This window comes from Neopelma chrysocephalum, unplaced genomic scaffold, assembly GCF_003984885.1.
Source record: "Neopelma chrysocephalum unplaced genomic scaffold, ASM398488v2 Primary Assembly neopelma1_252, whole genome shotgun sequence".
Lineage (NCBI taxonomy): Eukaryota > Metazoa > Chordata > Aves > Passeriformes > Pipridae > Neopelma > Neopelma chrysocephalum.
In genome coordinates this window covers 2,488,517-2,505,228 of record NW_020897914.1, presented here as the reverse complement: position 1 = coordinate 2,505,228, position 16,712 = coordinate 2,488,517, and the positions used below count along the sequence as shown (strand labels likewise).

The 16,712-nt window shown below is 53.3% G+C and overlaps 1 protein-coding gene across 1 annotated transcript in view; it reads right to left on the bottom strand.

The window, feature by feature from the left end:
- The window catches only part of EPHB1 (EPH receptor B1), a 79,365-nt gene extending 62,751 nt beyond the window's left edge, over positions 1-16,614 (bottom strand). The window contains exon 1 of the mRNA XM_027703778.1: positions 16,453-16,614. Within this exon, the coding sequence (XP_027559579.1) occupies positions 16,453-16,510 (58 nt within the window). The 5' untranslated portion in view covers positions 16,511-16,614. The remainder of the gene's footprint in view (positions 1-16,452) is intronic.
- Between the last annotated feature and the right edge of the window lie 98 nt (positions 16,615-16,712).

The following is a 16,712-nucleotide window of genomic DNA, read 5'->3' as shown; positions in this document are numbered from 1 at the left end:
GCTTGGCAGTTACTCATTTCATCCTCCACAAGATGTGGAAGAGGAACTCAGCCAAGCAGGGGTGGGCAGAGGCTTTCCCAGAAACCTTAACCTCCAAAAAGCTTTCAAGGCTGCCCAGGAGAAGTAGCAGCTTCCAACTCAAGATCCAGCTAAGGGGTGTGAGAAGGTCTGGCTTGAATGAAGGTTGGGGAAGAGCAATCGTTTGCTCTTCAGCATCCACCTCATCACCACCCAGGAGCACATGGCAAAGCAGACAAGGCTGAAGGTCGGGTGCCTGAGGTCCCTCTGTGCCTTGTCATGCAGTTGGGTGGCTTTGGTAGCATCACATCATGGACTCTTTGGGTGGAGACCAGCTGGCTTGGACAACCACCTCACCAGCCAAGAGAGTCAGGAGGATCCAGAATCCCAAGCCTTCACATATCCCAGAGGAGCACAGAGTCTCAAGGATAAACCAAATGTTATTGGGTAGTGATGTCAACAACTGACTATTTTCCACTACTCCTTTTCTGTAGCTCACTTCTTGGTCAACCATCCACGTACCCGCACTGGCTGCACGTGGTGTGCTCCAGCCAGGCTCTATGGAAGTGAGCTTTCCCAGGAGAAGGACATCCTGCCAGGAGCTCTTCTCTCGGGAAACTTGATCTTCATCATACTACCAGAAAGCAAGGAACTCCAAAAAGAAGTGGAAAAAAATAATAAACAAGGGCAGTGTTTGAGATTTCGCAGACAAGGGCCATTGAAGCCTAACAAGTTCCATGGAGTGGGCTCCTTATCAGCTGGGATTCCCTTGGAAATTATTGCCTCTAAATACAGAATTAGTTGTCTGAGAAGACAGAGCAGCCCTAAACATCAATAGCATCTGCAATTACATGTGTTAGGATGAATCAGGAGGACACACAATCTCCCTGCCTGGATACACAGGACACTGGCCCGTGGGATTGCAGGGGATCTCCCCAGCACTGCGCTCACACGTGTCTCACAGGAGCTCTCCTTCCCTGCAGGAGTTATTTTGCCTTCCTCCAGGGTGGCACCGCCTATGAGGAAAACTCTAAAAATCAAAACATTTATCCTGCATTTCCCTACACACCAGCACTTCTTGAGAGATTCAGGATGAGTCACTGTCTTGGACCATGTCCCCCAGAAAAGCTTCGCGCTCGCTGCGAAAACACGCGTCTCGTAGAGCCCTAAATCTGAAATGCCAGCTGAGCTGTCAGAGAGCCCTCACGCCCAGAGATGCACCTGGCATCGTCCACCTCCTATTTACTAGATCTTATTTTAAAATGTCAAAGGGATTCTGCTAAGCCACAAACATGACAGGCTGCTCAGACACCGAGCAAGCATCGCCGGGGCATCCCTTCCCCCAGGCACCACTGCTCCCAGCACGAGCGCCTGGTGGTTCCCCCAGACACCAAAATCTGGGGGAAAAGCCTCACTTTTCACCCCAGCACAGAACAGCCTCAGCCAGACTGATCCTGCATTTTTAAAGGCAGCATCTGAGAGGTAACTAAAGCTTCCAGGGGGGCCAGCTGAAAATTTCATGAGCAGGTAAGAACTAAAAAATAGCATTTCTGGCCCAAGGATGCACCCTGAAGACCGCTGTGCAACTGGGATCAGAGGGGGAGAGGAGGGAAAGCAGCGAGGCAAGAGTGGAATAGCACAGGGATGCTCCGGCTGCCGCTGGAGGTGACGAGCGCACCCGCAGCTGCCGGAGCACAGCCGAGGGAAGGAGGTGGAAATATTGAGCCTCAAACGAGGGAAACTGCAAAAGCTCGTCGGCAAGCGGCCCCTGCACCACTCCCCCAGCCCGGCGCCGGCTGCTGTGCCGAGCAGCGTCTCCCTGGTTTTTGCACCATATGGAGTCAGCTCGCGAGTGCAAACGAGGCAAAGGGAAATAAATCTGTGCCACCGCGGCGCCGCACGGGGCTGCCGGCACCGCGTCGGGACACGGATGGGATGGGGGGAGGCTCCGCCTGCATCCCCTGGGGACGCCTTGGCAAAGAGCCCCCTCACCTGCCCAGTCCTCCCAGTCCTCCCCGCCGTCCGGCTGCACACGTGGGGAAGGGGATGTGGCAAAGCCAACAGGCCCGCTGGAAAGGGCAGAGCACTTCATGAGCAGACTCCGATGGGTTTTTTGCTCTGGCCCCACATCTAAATGTCCCTTCCTAAAATGCCCTGGAGACACATCCTGGGCTCTCTCAGCTTTGCTTTTTTTTTTTTATTTTCCACTGTTGGATTTGGACAAAACAGCCAGTGGCTGGGATCTATAACCATCCTGCATCCTACCCAAAAAACCTTCCCATCAGACGGAGCCATCTTTAGGTACATTCACACCCACAGCTGGTCTGGTGAGTAAACAACAACATGTGTTTGCCAAGATTTCCAAACACCCATTCACACAAGGTGCCAGTGGGGCTGTGTTAAATCCTTGTCCAAATTCACCAACAGCAACCAGTGACTGCAATCACCCCCTTGGAAGATGCTCTTTCTCAAGAGGGGCTCCAGGACCCCTCATTGTAAGCTCTTGGTGCATAATCCAAACTGCTGCCTCCCACAGCTCCTGCCAGCATGGAGGCAGCATCAGGGATCCCCCTACACCAGGAGCCTCTTCCGTGAGAAGGGAGGAAACATGAGCACTGCTCTAAGTGAACCTCAAATCACAAGATTTTGCTCAGGGCCATTCTTAGGCCAAGCTTTTCCTACAAGATGCAGTGCCCAGCTGAGCTGCTGTGCAGCCACAGCTCCCACAGGCCCTGGGAGGTGAGGAAGAGGAGGAAGAGGAGGATGCTGGCAGGAGGTGCTGTTGGCAGCAAGCCTGCCTGGCACAGCCCTGCCTCCAGCCCCAGTGCCTGCGCGGGTGCAAGCTGGGAAAAGGCTCCAGCATGAGCAGAGCCATCTGCGCGCCGGGAGCTGCGCCAAGGTGGGCTCAAGGATTACTTCCCCCCCTCCTCGCCAGGACCGTCTCCTTACCACACAGGTGACAGCTCACCAAAATCCTTCAGCACAGCTTGCAGGGAGGCAAGCATGGAGAAGGCCACCAGGACCACCCTGGTCACTGGCCAGACCCTGGGAAGTGCCTACAATCCACCATGGGATCGGGATGGTCCCGGCGTGACCAGCACGGCTCCATTTCATGCAACGCCAGCTCTGCTCATTTTTAAAGCAGTGCTGGTTGATGATAAAGTTCCCCTGGAGCTCATCTCCATACCCACCTCTTCTCCTGATGACGCTGACCCATCCTCCCTGATTGTGGTTTCCTTGCTGAAATAAATCACTTTAAGTGCACATTGTGCTCTGGGTCTCATTACTGTTCATCATCTTCTGCGCAACGGAGCTGTCACAGCCTCTCAAACCCTGTCACCTGGGTGACACGGGAGCCACTTGGGAGGGCAGGAAGGTGGGGAGAAGGAGCCTGCCCTTGACAAGGTACCAGGAGCTCCCCCATCCCTCTCCTCCACAGCTTTTGGATGTTGAGCTCACGCCTTCAGCCCCACACGCCCCTCATGGCACAAAAGCTCAGCAGAACAAAAGCAAGAAGGTGCAACACATGTGCAAGATGAGATTGGTGCACCAAGGACCCAGAAGGATGCCAGGAGGGATGGCAGATGCACCTTGATGGTCAAGAGGGTCTTCCTTCAGTGAGGTATGTCCCCACAGGGAAACCTCCCCCAGAAGAGGCAGAAGAAACTCTCTCTCTTCCACAAATTTAGAGCAGAAACACCTAAAGGAGGGAAGGAGGAAGAGCCAGGCACAGGGGCAGCAAAACAGACTTGAATCCTTCTCCAGGTGGATCCTAGGCAGTGCCACATTGAACTCATCACAGATGGGTGCTTCCAACTCCACGAGGTTACTCCAGATTAATCCGGAAGAGAAGATCACGGTCACACTGCACACAGTAAATCAAAAGCTCTTCTGTGCCAAAACCCTGCAAGGGCCCATCGGGCAACAGCAATGCAAAGGCATCGTTTGTCTGTCACATCACTTTTGAAAGGCAAACCCTCAGAGAGAGAGAAAGGGAGTGATTAAGGCTGCCACTGATCTTGGAGTGTCCACAGAGACGGGTCTGTTGGGTTTTTATCAAGCAGGGAGTGTAAGTACCAGATGGCCAGAGGCCCCATGAGGGGCTGGGACCTGCCTGGAATGAAAGGCCAACCCAGGCAGCAAGGAAGGAGGTGTTCATCCATAGCCACGTGGTCAACACCCACACCCCTGCGCATCAGCATGGCTCCCTGGGAAAAGAAGCTGCTTCCCAGCATCATGTTTGGGAGGGTGCAAAGGTTTGGGTTTCCCACCAAGCACACAACACCTCCACAGACCCCTGAGCATGGCTGCAGAGAAGACACAGCACTGTCACACCTTCCATAAGGTCAATATTCACATTTGTCTCAAACTCTCCATCTCACCACCACAGGAAAACACCCCTCACTGCCCTGGCGACCACGGCAGGAGAAGACCCCCAGAAATGTAAGTAGGACAAAAACAAAGGAGATGCAGGAGAAGATCCCCAGAGACGCAGGAGGAGAGGACCCCTGGAGGTGCACACGCACTAGGACATCCATCACCGCCAAGAAGGACTCCCCAGGCGGTCCCACAGGCTTTGCTCAGCTCTCCCAGCCTCCCAGCCCAGCCCATCATCCCAAGCAGGCTGCTGCAGCCCCGAGACCCCCCGTCCCCCTCCTTGCCCAGGGCACTCGCACACATGTTCGCACACGCACGGAGCAGGAGGGGAAGCCGCGCCGCAGAAATAACACAGGCACACAAACAAAAGAGCACAAGCCATTAATCTGGGTGAACCAGAGGAAATGAAATCATTATGTCTGCAGCTACAACATCCCGAGGAACAAATTTCCTGCCTGGATAATAAATGGATTCTTTTGTTTCACGTTGGCCCCAACCATGTGACTCTCTTGGCCTATTCCTCATCCAAAACATCTTGCTGTATAAATACCCAGACGGGTTCGAATTTCAGCTGCTAAAAATATGTTTTAATTATAATAATATATAATAATAATAACAAGAAAAAAAACTCTCTGGATCTACAGGCTCCCCTCGCCTCTTAAACAACCTCTGAAGGCTTTCCAGCAGGCAGGCAAGCAAACAAAAAGTCCCAAAGTTGCCAAAAGCAGCTGAACAGCACAAATAGAGCCTTTGAAAGAACGAGCGAGGCACCTGAAAGCAGCCCCAGGTGAATGTTTGCAATAAATAACCCCTGCCAGAAAGAGAAATGATAGGTGGATGAGTATTTTAAGAAGCACCTCCTAAGTATCTCCCAGCAGCAGGATGGGGACCAAAGCCCCACAACACACTGATGACACCTCCAACCTGAGGGCTGGGCAGGTTTGCTTCTGAGCCAGGTTTTCTTCTGGCAGCTTTCTGATGGCTCGCTGGGGCTTGGGATTTATCCCTTAGATGGATGGGGAATGCAAGATCTGGCCTCCTCCAGCCTGGCAAGGTGCTTGTCAGCTGTAGGTGTCTCAGGGGACACAGACCTCTAGGAGAGCTGCGTGAGTTACTGGCTTCAACCACTCCTTCAATCTGCAACTCCATCAGATCACTTGGTTAAAACCATTTTTGCATCTACCTACATCTTTTGCTTCTGCTTTCAGCTTCCCTTCGCTCGCCTTCCCAGCTTTACCAACACATCGCAAGCGCTGCAACGAGTTTCAAAACAAGACGCGGTTTTGAAGCCAAATATCAAAGTGCCTTGGTGCAAAAAGTCTAAACTATTTGGATGTTAAAGAGAGACCTCCACAAACAGAAACAAGCTCAAAAATCCTTGCAAGCCAAGGGGCAGCCAGAGGCAGAAGACACAACCAAGCCCACTGTGCTCAACCACAGCTCTTACTCAGGGCTGGACTTGTTCTCCATCACCCCGAACATCCCAGCACCCCAAGGCACAACCTCTTTCTCCAACTTCACACACAAGCAGAGGAAACCCTCCATGGTGCATCACACCAGCAAAGCCCTAATTTCATTTTCCTCTGTGGGTCATCTTTAATTTCAATTATATTTTGGATGCTGGGGAAAGTGTCCAAGCACAGCTGCTGCCTCATTTCAGTCGCTTATCACTGCTGTTTCTTCAAGGAAGGGGAGGGGGGAAAAATTTAAAAAAAAAAGTCCTTGGAAACGAAATATTTACACACCCACGTAGGCTAATCCCAGAAGATCCAAGGGTGGGAAGCCTATTTAAAAAAACATCCCTAATTACTTTCCCATTTTAAAGGGAATAATCTGGCCATTAGCTCTAAAGCTTTACTTAAGTAATCACTTATTTTTCGAGAGGAATAATCCACTGGTGTGTGCACAGACAGGACAGGGGGCTGAAAAACCATTTTTATACTCTTCCCTTGCTACAGCTGCTGACAGTTGAGTGGCACAGAGGGGTTGGAGGCATGGGGGGCACTCAGGGGTCATCACATGCCACCCTTGGGAAGCCACCCCTGGGATGGGGACAAAGCCAGCTCAGGCAGTGGTACCTCACTGGTCCCTGGATCGCACCACAAGGAAAACTCCTTTTTGGGAGAAAGGTGGGCTCTCAAGGAAATATGAGAAGGAAAAATGGGAACAGAGCACCAAACACCTCAAAAGGCCATCGGTCACCTCACAACAATGCCCTGGCAAGTGCCCATATCCCTCCCAGCAATGCCAGGAGTGGGAAAGCACAGTTGCTACTGAAATACACTGATTTATCAACAGCATCTTCCAGTCCCTTTTTGCTGAGGTATTAACAAAACAATCCTCTTATCTGACAATGAAGCAGTTTCTGCTGGAAAAAAATCTCAATAATCTGGACATGGGGATGTATGGAAGGACTTCCAAAGCCATCTCCTGTCATGGCAAAGCAAACAGCAGCAATTTGCTAATTGGCAGCAGGCACTGTGCTGCTCAAGGAAAGGGCCAGAGTCCTTAGGATGGGGAAAGTCTGATGATAAGACACGCACGGCGGATCATTTAGAGAGATAAAACTGCGCTCGCTCTGCCGCAGCCAACTATTAAAAGTGGAGAATGTTATTTCAGGTAATAAAGAGCAAGACCTGAGGACCAGCCTGGGAATTCAAATTTACAACTTGTATCAAATTCATCTGCTGTAAAACTTCACCTAGTTTATAAGTTTCTCACCAACTTCATAAAACATGTTTTATTATTATTGTTTTCTGACTCTCCTGCCTTAATAAAATTCCTCTCCCAGCCTGTGTGGGTGTTGCATTATAAACATTTGCACTTTGATTCATTCAAGACTGCAGAAAGCTTTCAAGGTAACCTATTAGGAATACTTTAAATGGTTCAAAGACATCCCAGTTTCCCCTGAACACCGCAAAGCTTTAAAGAACAAAATAAAAACGTGCCTTGCCGCAGAGCCACCTCCAAAAATCTGCTGGGCCTGCGACTCAGGAGATGACATTTGGGAACAACCAAAGCACACACCAGACCCGTGGGGTCCAGAGTGGGAAAACACAGGAGTTATCGAGGCACAGGGTAAGGTGGGTGCCCACCCATTGCTCCTCAAGCCCCATCAGCAGGGAGCCCTGGGGATGCTGCGAGTGGGTCCCACTGGTGGGAGGCAGCCAGGCCATTTTGGGGAATGCTGCAAGTGGGTCCCACTGGTGGGAGGCAGATGGACCATCTTCCAGGATGCTGCCAAGTGGATTCCACTGGTGGGAGGCAACTGGACCATCTTCAGGGATGTTGCCAAGTGGGTCCCAAAGGTGGGAGGCAGCTGGGCCATCTTCCCCCAAGTTAGGGACCGGACCGTGCAAAAGCAGGGATTTCCCCATTCCCGTGAGCCCTGGCAGCAGAGCCCAGCGCTGGCACGCAAAGGCAGCCCTGGAGGGGGCTCAAAGCAGAGCCCTTCTCAAAGCAGCCCCTCTCCTCCAGCCTCATCCAGAGCCCATGGAAGTTAACAGCATCTTTCCACAGCCTTGGTCAGGCTCTGGAGCCGGGCTGTGAGCGCAGGAGCTCCTGTGAGCACCCAGCGGTGCAGCCACTGCGGGAACAACCCACACACGGCACACGGAGCGAGAGTAAAGCTGATCTTTAAATACTGAACACAATTAGCTCGTGACCTTACAGCTCCCACCAGCCAGCACCCACCTCCTCTCCTCCACAAGGTTGGCTGTGGCATCCCTGGGTCAGGGGCAGCTCTGCCAGCACATGGACAGAGCTCAGGAGGGCTTGACCCAACCTGGGGCCAAAGAAAAAGGCATTGATGCCTTTAATTCCTGCACAGCTGGTGCTTTTCTTCATTTCACTGAGCAAGACAGTGGCTACTTGGCACAATGACATGGCTCAAGATGCCACACATCACTCCCCAGGAGACATGGCATGGAGCTGATCCTCCTCTATCTTATGACACCAGAAATTACCCCTTTACAGCTCCATCTCTGGTCCAAATGACATCACTTGATGTGATCTCACAGTGCCTCTGTTGAGACCCTGATGTGCTCAAATGACCTAGACCCTCACCAGCAATTTCCTCTCAAGGGGCAAAGCATAGGCAGCAAAGGCCACACATCTCCAAGAGACTTGCATGGAGCTTCTGGAGAGCTCCAGCCAAACCCCACGGGCTGAGGAGCAGCTCCGTGTGTCTTGGGTTTGCCTGCAGCCAGGTCATGCCCATAATTTCCATTATTAAATTAAAGACCACTGCCTTTAAAATAACCACAGCAGAAGCTCAGGGATGGAGCGACCACTGAAGGCACCTCCGTGCTGCTACAGACCGTGGGCAAACACACCCATGGAGCAACCTCACCAGCTCCACGGGTACATCATGGGAGGCAAAGGTGCTGGACTAGCCAAAAACATTATAAGAAGTACTTCTGACAGGACAATTCTGACAATTCTGTTACTTCCAAACACATTTGTTTCAAATGAAAAGCAGAGCCAGCGCCTAATGGAGCACTCCGAGAGCACCCCGCTCCTGTTCTGGCCCTACGTGTTCATCTCCTTCCTTGGGCATTTGGAAATAGGAAGCTATAGGTGTTGGGTGAAAAATTAAAGTGCCCAGCCACCACTAAGGTCAGCCCCAGCCTGTGCCCAGTACATCAGGCTGTCTTCCTCCCAGCTCTCCCCATCCTGAGGGCGGTGGGACCGGAGCAGACCCACACAGCCAGCCCCGATCTCCTCCCGCCTCTGGAGGATGGTGTTTCCTTTTCAACTCCTCCGCCAAGTTCCTAGTTTGCCCGGGGAAGACATAATTCACACCCCTTTGCCTCTTCTGCAGTGATTTAATGTCTTTTGAGCAAAAAGCAATTATCCTCCTATCAACAGGACCCCAGCGAGGACAATAATGAGGCGGCTCCAACCCCGCGGCTACGGAAGCAGTTGAAGCAAGCGGAGGCCTCGAGTAATCAAAGGCCCGTCCCTGGCCTCTGATTGCTAAAAAAGAAATGAAAAACCTCCATAAAACTTCAAACGTTGCCGTTCCCTGCTCCATCCCTCCACCCGTGGTGTGGGTTTTAGCACAAGAGACAGGGGACCAACACCAGCTCCGGGTCCACCCTGGCTTTGTCACCCCACTGTGTTTTGGGTGTCATTGCTGGCTCACCCGCAGCACCCCACAAGGAGAGGACACAGGGGATTGACCCTGTGCTCAAAGCAGACACTGTTTTCCCAGGTTTTGGGGCTGAGGGAGAAGCAGCCTCCACCTGAAATCCAGCCCAGGAGGCAGAAGAAGGTGAGCTGCTCTGCCCCAGGACGTGCAAAAAAAGATGTCCCCATGCTCTGCCCTGCAAATGTAAAGAAAATAGGGAAAGGGTGGGAAAGATGTGGATGTGCAACAGGTCTTGGGGTTTGCAGGACTGGAGAGGGTCCCTGGTAGACAGCAAAACCAGGAGAGGAGAGCACCCAGTGGGCTGAGCTGCCCTTCCCCTAAAAAATGTAATACACAGCCAGGCAAAGACACCAAAACCCAGCCATGCACAGAGCAATCCAAGGAAAAGGCTGGTTGGGTTTGAATAATCCAAAGCTTGGTGCCCAGTTGCTGCTGGGATGTGGCACACAGGGTACTGGTGATTGTAGAGGCAGGCAGGATGTGAGAAGGACTTTTGGGGAGAAAATATCTTTAAACAATCCTCTGAAGTCACGATGAAGACCCCACCAAGGATGGGATGAAACGGCCTAAAAATGAGGATTTCCACAGCCTGTCACCTACTCCCAGTTACCACTTTTACTCATTGCATAACAAATTAAAGCTTAATCAGCTCCAACCACCAGTAACCCCGACTGGATGCCTCTACAGATAATAAACATTTTACTCACTACACAAATGAGCACATACCTGAGGCTCCACTAATCCCTAATTACTTGGCATGGCTATTTCCAAATTATAAATAAATAAATAAATAAATAAATAAAATCCTAGAATCACAGAATGGTTTGGGTCGGAAGGAACCTTAAAGATCATCTCGTTCCAACTCCCTGCTATAGGCAGGGACACCTTCCACTAGATCCTAATAATAATCTCTATAACCTTACTACTGTTAAAAAGAAAAAAAAAAAAACAAACAAGATTAACTTAATACTGTATTTTTTTTCTCCCCCCATCTGGAAAGACCTTGAAAGGACTCCACCTGCTTATTAAGGGGAATGACTGAGAAAACAAGCAAATTAACACTCAACTAAAACGAATCCTAACTCTTGTTTTCCAGGCAACCACCTGCCCTCACCTTCCACTGGTCCCATAAGTGGATGGCACAGAGATGCCGACCATGGGGAAGCTCTGGGGATCCTCTCCTCCCAAATCAAGAACATCCCTGTTTAGGTTGGAAGAAGCAAGGCTGAAGGACAGTCATCCTCCCCATCCAGGGCTTGGCACAAGCCTCTTCCCCTTTGAACTATTGCCTCTGTGATTTTTCACCACGGGGCTCCCAGCAGGGACTTATTAAAGCCAGACCAAAGCACGTCTCGCTTTAATAGTAATTAGGTCACCCTGGGTTGTGGGCTTAGCAGGCAAAACTATAATTATTTAGAAACATCAAGTTTAAATGCCGAAGAGTCTTAATGGAGCTCAGCTAATTAACCAATTTCAACTAAGTAACTGATTAGCTTAAAAAGAAAAAAAAAGATAAATCAATGATCATAGACAAAAACATTTTCTTTTAACAGGTTGTTTTCTTGCAGTAATTCTCAATTGCACAAATGGAGCCCAACAACCCCCGCTAACCAAATATTATCGTAATTAAATATTCAACAGAAAGCCTCTTCAATTATTCAAAAGACTGATAACACTTGATTATAATTGGGGTGGTGGGAGAGGTTTGCAGGAGCAGGGATTGCGCACACCATCCAGCTCCGGTGGCTGACGCAAACCCAGGCGGGCAGACAGGCCGTGCCATCGGCACAGGGCGCTGGCTCCGGCCACCGCTCCCATCCCTGAAACCACACCGGGGGCAGGCGGGGGCTTTCCAGCCCAGACGTGAGAAAACAGACCAGATGGTCCACAGGCTTTCTGGATTTCTGTGATTAGACCGAAAATTTAGGGGGCTAATGGCCAGTTTCCAGGTTTGACACCATTTCCCGACGGCAGCGCTGTTCCCCCAGCAGAGGAGCGGGAGGAAAAGCAGACCCCGGTGCATCGTTATAATTTGGTAAGCGGCATTACCATAGGAAATTACAAATTAGCTTTTCAGCAGAGGATACGGACGTACTTAGATTAGCCACGGAGAAACTACAGAACCTTCCAGCCCATTTATCAAAGCCCCTGTAGCTCCAACTTCCAGGGAAATGAAACAATAATAAATATTGAGCAGGGAAAGTTAATCTCCGCTGAAGACGCTTTAATAATTCAGAAGTTGTGAGAAATAAATAAATAAAGTGCAGATCCTTTCGCTCCTACGAACACGCATCCCCTGGTTTTCTCACCATTTCTCGTGATGTGACTTGGTGGAAAATGGATGGTGACCGAAATAAAAGAACTTCAAAAATTCAGCTGCGGCTGGAAGTGACTCAGGGAAGGAGGGAGCCCATCCACTTTTGCCACTTATCTGGGAAGCTGTAGAGCTGATTTGGGCAAGAGTTTGCTCTCATTGTCCCTAAGGAAAGGGTTGTGTTGGCTCTACCTGCTGCCTGCAGCAGCTCCGTGCCCATTCCCTTCCCTGCGCACTTCCAAGCAGCCTCTCATGCCACTCCTTTTTGCAAAGACTGTGGTTTCACCTCTAAAACCTGGACAGTGGAACAACCAGCTCCGTGTCCACCCAGGGTCCCAGCTCTCTCCGACATTGCTCCACCCCTTTCCACACCTCTCTGCTCCCACGCTAACCTGAGGGGGGGATGCCGCAGGCTCAGCCAGCAGAAGCGCCATTCACAGGTCATGATGTCCTCTGGATTCACGTCCATTTGCCTTCCCCACCACCCACCACCACTTCACAAGGTGCTCTCAGTCACCAGGGGACCCAAATTCCCACCCGAGGGTTATCTGCACCCCTTCCATCACACCAGCGACCTCCCTGAGTGACACACACTCCAAATTCCTACCATTCCAGCCAAGGAGATGCCTTCCCAAGCTGCCACCCACCCAACATCCAAGCCTAACATTTGCCTCACTCGAGCACTGACGCGTGCAGTGCCTGAGAGCTCCAATGTTTGCAGCAGGAGAACAAGGTCAAATTGAAATGCGCTTTCAAATCCTAATGAATATTTGGCAAAAACATTCCCTTTTTCCCTTTCCCAACCCCAACTATTGACTCAGCCTTGCTGTGCTGTTAAATGACTCCTTATTCCCACCATGTCTGCTCAGAGGGACCGGAGCACCACGGCATCCTTTGGACAGCATCACACGAGTCTGGGGCTCGCTTGCATCAGCCTCATCCCTCAGCATTCCCACTGCACCAGGACCAGGGTTTCCAAGACTTTGCTGCCCTGATTGGCATTGAGTTACCCATTGCCCAAGGTACTATTTCCCCCTTTTCATCAAATCTGAGCACTTCTTTAGCTTGCAGAACTCATCTCTGCTAGAAACATGTATTCAGCACTGTGCCTGGATCTGGAGACAGATGAACACATTTGAGCTCCTCCATCATCAAACATCCATATTTTCTTCTGATTTTTTAGGCCAGTGGAAGGTTTATACTCTGGCCTGTTGCATCAGGAGTTGCACCCAGGATGGGTGAGAGGCCACCTTGCAAACCCCCTGGCAGTTCGTGCCACAGTAGTTAGGGCCACCAAACACATGCAGTAACCCAACATCCAAAAGACCAGGAAAATAAATATATTTATCACAGACTCACACCTTATCCATGTGTGGAAATACCAGCAATTAGTCAAAAAAAAGGCAACCCAGGCACCTGCGGTCTTAAGCCCCTTTTCCATGACTTGACAAAACGCTTTCCCTTCAGGCTGATAAGATCTGGGCTCACTCATCACATCGAGAATAAGGGTTTTCCCCTTAGGGTTTCCTTTTCCTTCCCCGGGCAGCTTGTGCAAAAAAAGGAAAAAAAAAAACAAAAGTAAAGGGATGGCTGGATAGTAGCACTTGTAAATTCCCACGCAGGACACTAGCACTTGCAAATTCCCTCTTGGAGACTTATTTCTAGCTTCTCCCTGGGAACGGCTGCGCTGCGGGCGGAGCAGCTGGGCCAAAGGTGGGAGCCCACATGGTGCTGGTGACGGTGGGAAGGGCAGGGCGGCCGCCGCTCTCAGCCTGCTCGGCACAGGCACAGGCTCCGCTCCGGCGCCGGGCGGAAGCGCAGGAAGCCCGAAGGATGCCCTGCAACAGATGTGCACATCCCGAGCCAAGGCGGGAGGAGAGGGGCGCCCGGGGCGGGCAGCGGGATCCAGGGACGTCGCTCTCCAACCAAACCCCATCCCTGGTCCTCTCCCAGGCTTGCGGTTCCCAAGCGAGTGGATAAGCACGGGAAGCAAAGCTAAGCCGGATCCGCCAGCCCCCAGCAGGGCTTTCCAGCTCGCTCCTGCGCTTTGCTTATCGTGATGCTGCAAGCTCGGAGAGGAAAACGTGGATTTTAAAAGAGCAGACGCGAGGCAGGGACGGAGAGATGAGCGGGGAGGCAGGTGAAATAGTGAAGGAGCTGCACCAAAATGGTCATCAGCCCCACCTGACACCTCCAACCCCGAGTTAAAACGTACATCGTCAGCCCATTACCACCCTCTCTATATGCTAAATGGGATTATATTTGGTTCAGCTAACACGAGAGAGAGCACGCGAGCGGCTCCTGAGTGATTGCAGGGTGTGGGAGAGACGGAGTATTTGGCGCTGCCATCTCCTCGCGTCCTTCTTCCTCTTTCCAAGCCACAAAAAAATTTTAAAATAAATACAAACATCCAGGTGTCCGGCAGAAAAGGATCAGCTAAGCCACAGGATTTGGTAAAAAAATCAAGGAACCGTAAGAAAAGTCAGACGAGCGACTGTACTACCTCCAGGTTCGCGTGCCGCAGGCAATGAGTTAGCAAGGTTTTATGGAGGATAACGGGAGCGGGTTGTAGGCAGCCCCGGCCCTGACCCTGGCTGCATCCTCCTCCCCTCCAGCCGGGTCCAGACCCCCAGACGTCTCCCCCCGCCATCCCAGAAAAAAAGACTTTTTGTCTCGCTGGCTGATTTGGGATGCAGGGAGCCATCCCTCGCTCAGCTGCTCCTCCAGCCCCGGGCAGAGCCGGGCGCCCGCCTTGGGTTTGCCTCGCTGTCAGAGAGGGCTGCCAGCAAATCCAGCCTTGTGGATGCTCCAGGGGGAAAGCAAGACCCCAGGGCAGGTCAGGCCCTAGGAGATGCTTCAGCTCCATTAGAGAAACCCACTTTTCAACCTAGCAAATTCAACGTCTGCTCCAAGAAATTCAATAAGATTTAAATAAACCCCATAAAAAGGCATTTTCTTTATGTGACCACGCCAGAAGGCTCTCGTCTTGACTCCAAATCAGATGCGATTGCTCTGCCTCAGAAATCCCCCGTCCAAAATTTTCCCTGAAATCTGAGATCTCTCCTAGGATACTACTTTACTATCCAAGCAACTTCCTCATCAGAGTAGAAATACCACCGCTCCTCAACAGGTTCGGTGCTGGGCAGGGACGCTGGCTCTGCCAGTGCTCCCGGGGGTGGCTCGGGACAAGCTGGGGAACACCCCGGGTGACACCCAGGAGTGCCCTCGGACCGGGAGCGAGCCGAGGTGTCCCAGCCAGCCGCGATTCCAGCAGTGCCTCAAGCAGCTGACGCTGCAAACGCCGGCGAGCCGAGCGCTGCGAACAGGTCCTGCCTCTTCACGTGCGGCTTCGCCGCCGAGCAAACACGCACCCGTTTGCACCACGCTTCGGCAAGGCACCGGCACCAACACCTCGAGGCATTCCTACGGAGATGCGATGAGGCGAGGAGGCCCGAGGAATACGAAAAGCCAACACCTGCGTCAGCCAAAAGCCCGTGGAAAAGGGATGCTGCAGCAAGAGGGCCTGCCCGCCCCGATCCGACAGCTGTGCTTGCGAGCGGAGGGCACAAACCCCACTGAGACCATCGCGGCAGCATTCCAGCTCCTGAACCAGCTCCTCGCTGAGCCGGAGTCTCCGGCCACCTCCGACAGCTTCCAGCTGAGCCACAACCACGCTCACATTATAAATCCCCACGAGGAGGGTCCAGCCCCACATCGGCCGGCAGCGGTTTGAGACCCCGCGCACCATCTCCCTGCAACCACACACTTCTCGCTGCCCACCAGCGAGGGGCTGCACCACATCCCCTGCCACAGCCACTGCTCAAGCGCTGGGCAAGCCCTGCCGCGAACCTGTGCTGTACTAGGAAAAAAAGGTGGCAGTGACAAAATAGAGAGGAAAAAAAATAAAATAAGCGATACTTGTCCTACCAGGCCTGCCGCCCGGAGCCTGGGTCTCAGCTGTGAGCCTTCCCGGTGCCCAGTGAATCCCACGACCAGGCGGGAGACAGCCAAAAGACCACAGCCCACCGGCACGGACCGTGCTGAGGGGACGGGCACGCACCTGCCCTGTATCTCCACGGACGGGCAAGCATCCCCCGGCTCAGTTCATCCCAGGGAACGGAGCCCACCTGCCCACGGCTCCCGGCGCATCCATCCTCCGTCGGCGCTGGGAGGAGGAAGGTTTGCCAGAGGTGGCTCCGAGCACCGCCACGGCCCCCGCAGCGTCCCCGGGGACCCGAGGGGACCCAGAGGAGACCACGCAGGCGGCCCCACCGCGGCCCCGGGGACCAGAGTGGGGACCTAGAGCGGTCCCTGGGGCGGCCCCCCCGCAGCCCCGGGTAGGGTTCCGCCGCGGAGGGGACCCGAGCCGGAGCAGCCGGATCCGGGCGGGTTCCCCCCGCCATCCCCGGCCCCTCGCCGGGGGCACCCTCGGGCACAGGCTGCCAGCCCCGCGGGATGGCACCGGCGGCGGGGCCCCGGGGCCAGGATGCAGCTCCGCGCCGGTGCCGCACGGCGGGGGGAGCTGCTCCCCGGCTGCTCCCCCCGCGGCTCCGCATCCCGCCCGCTCCCGGCGGTCCCGTTCGCCGCTCACCTTCCACGGCGGCCGCGGCGGCGGCCAAGCAGAGCAGCACCACCAGATCCGCAGCCATCGCCTCCTCGGGCCCCGCAGGCGTCAGCCGCTACCGGCGGGCGGCCGTGAGCGGGCATGGGGGTGCGTCCGCGGGCCGGGTCGGGCCGGGGCAGGGCGGGCCGGGGCCGGGACGGGCCGGAGGCGCAGCCGGTGCCGCTCCCCGCCCGCCCGGGTCACATCGCAGCCGCGAGTGGCGCGCGCGGCCACGCCGCCGCCGGCCC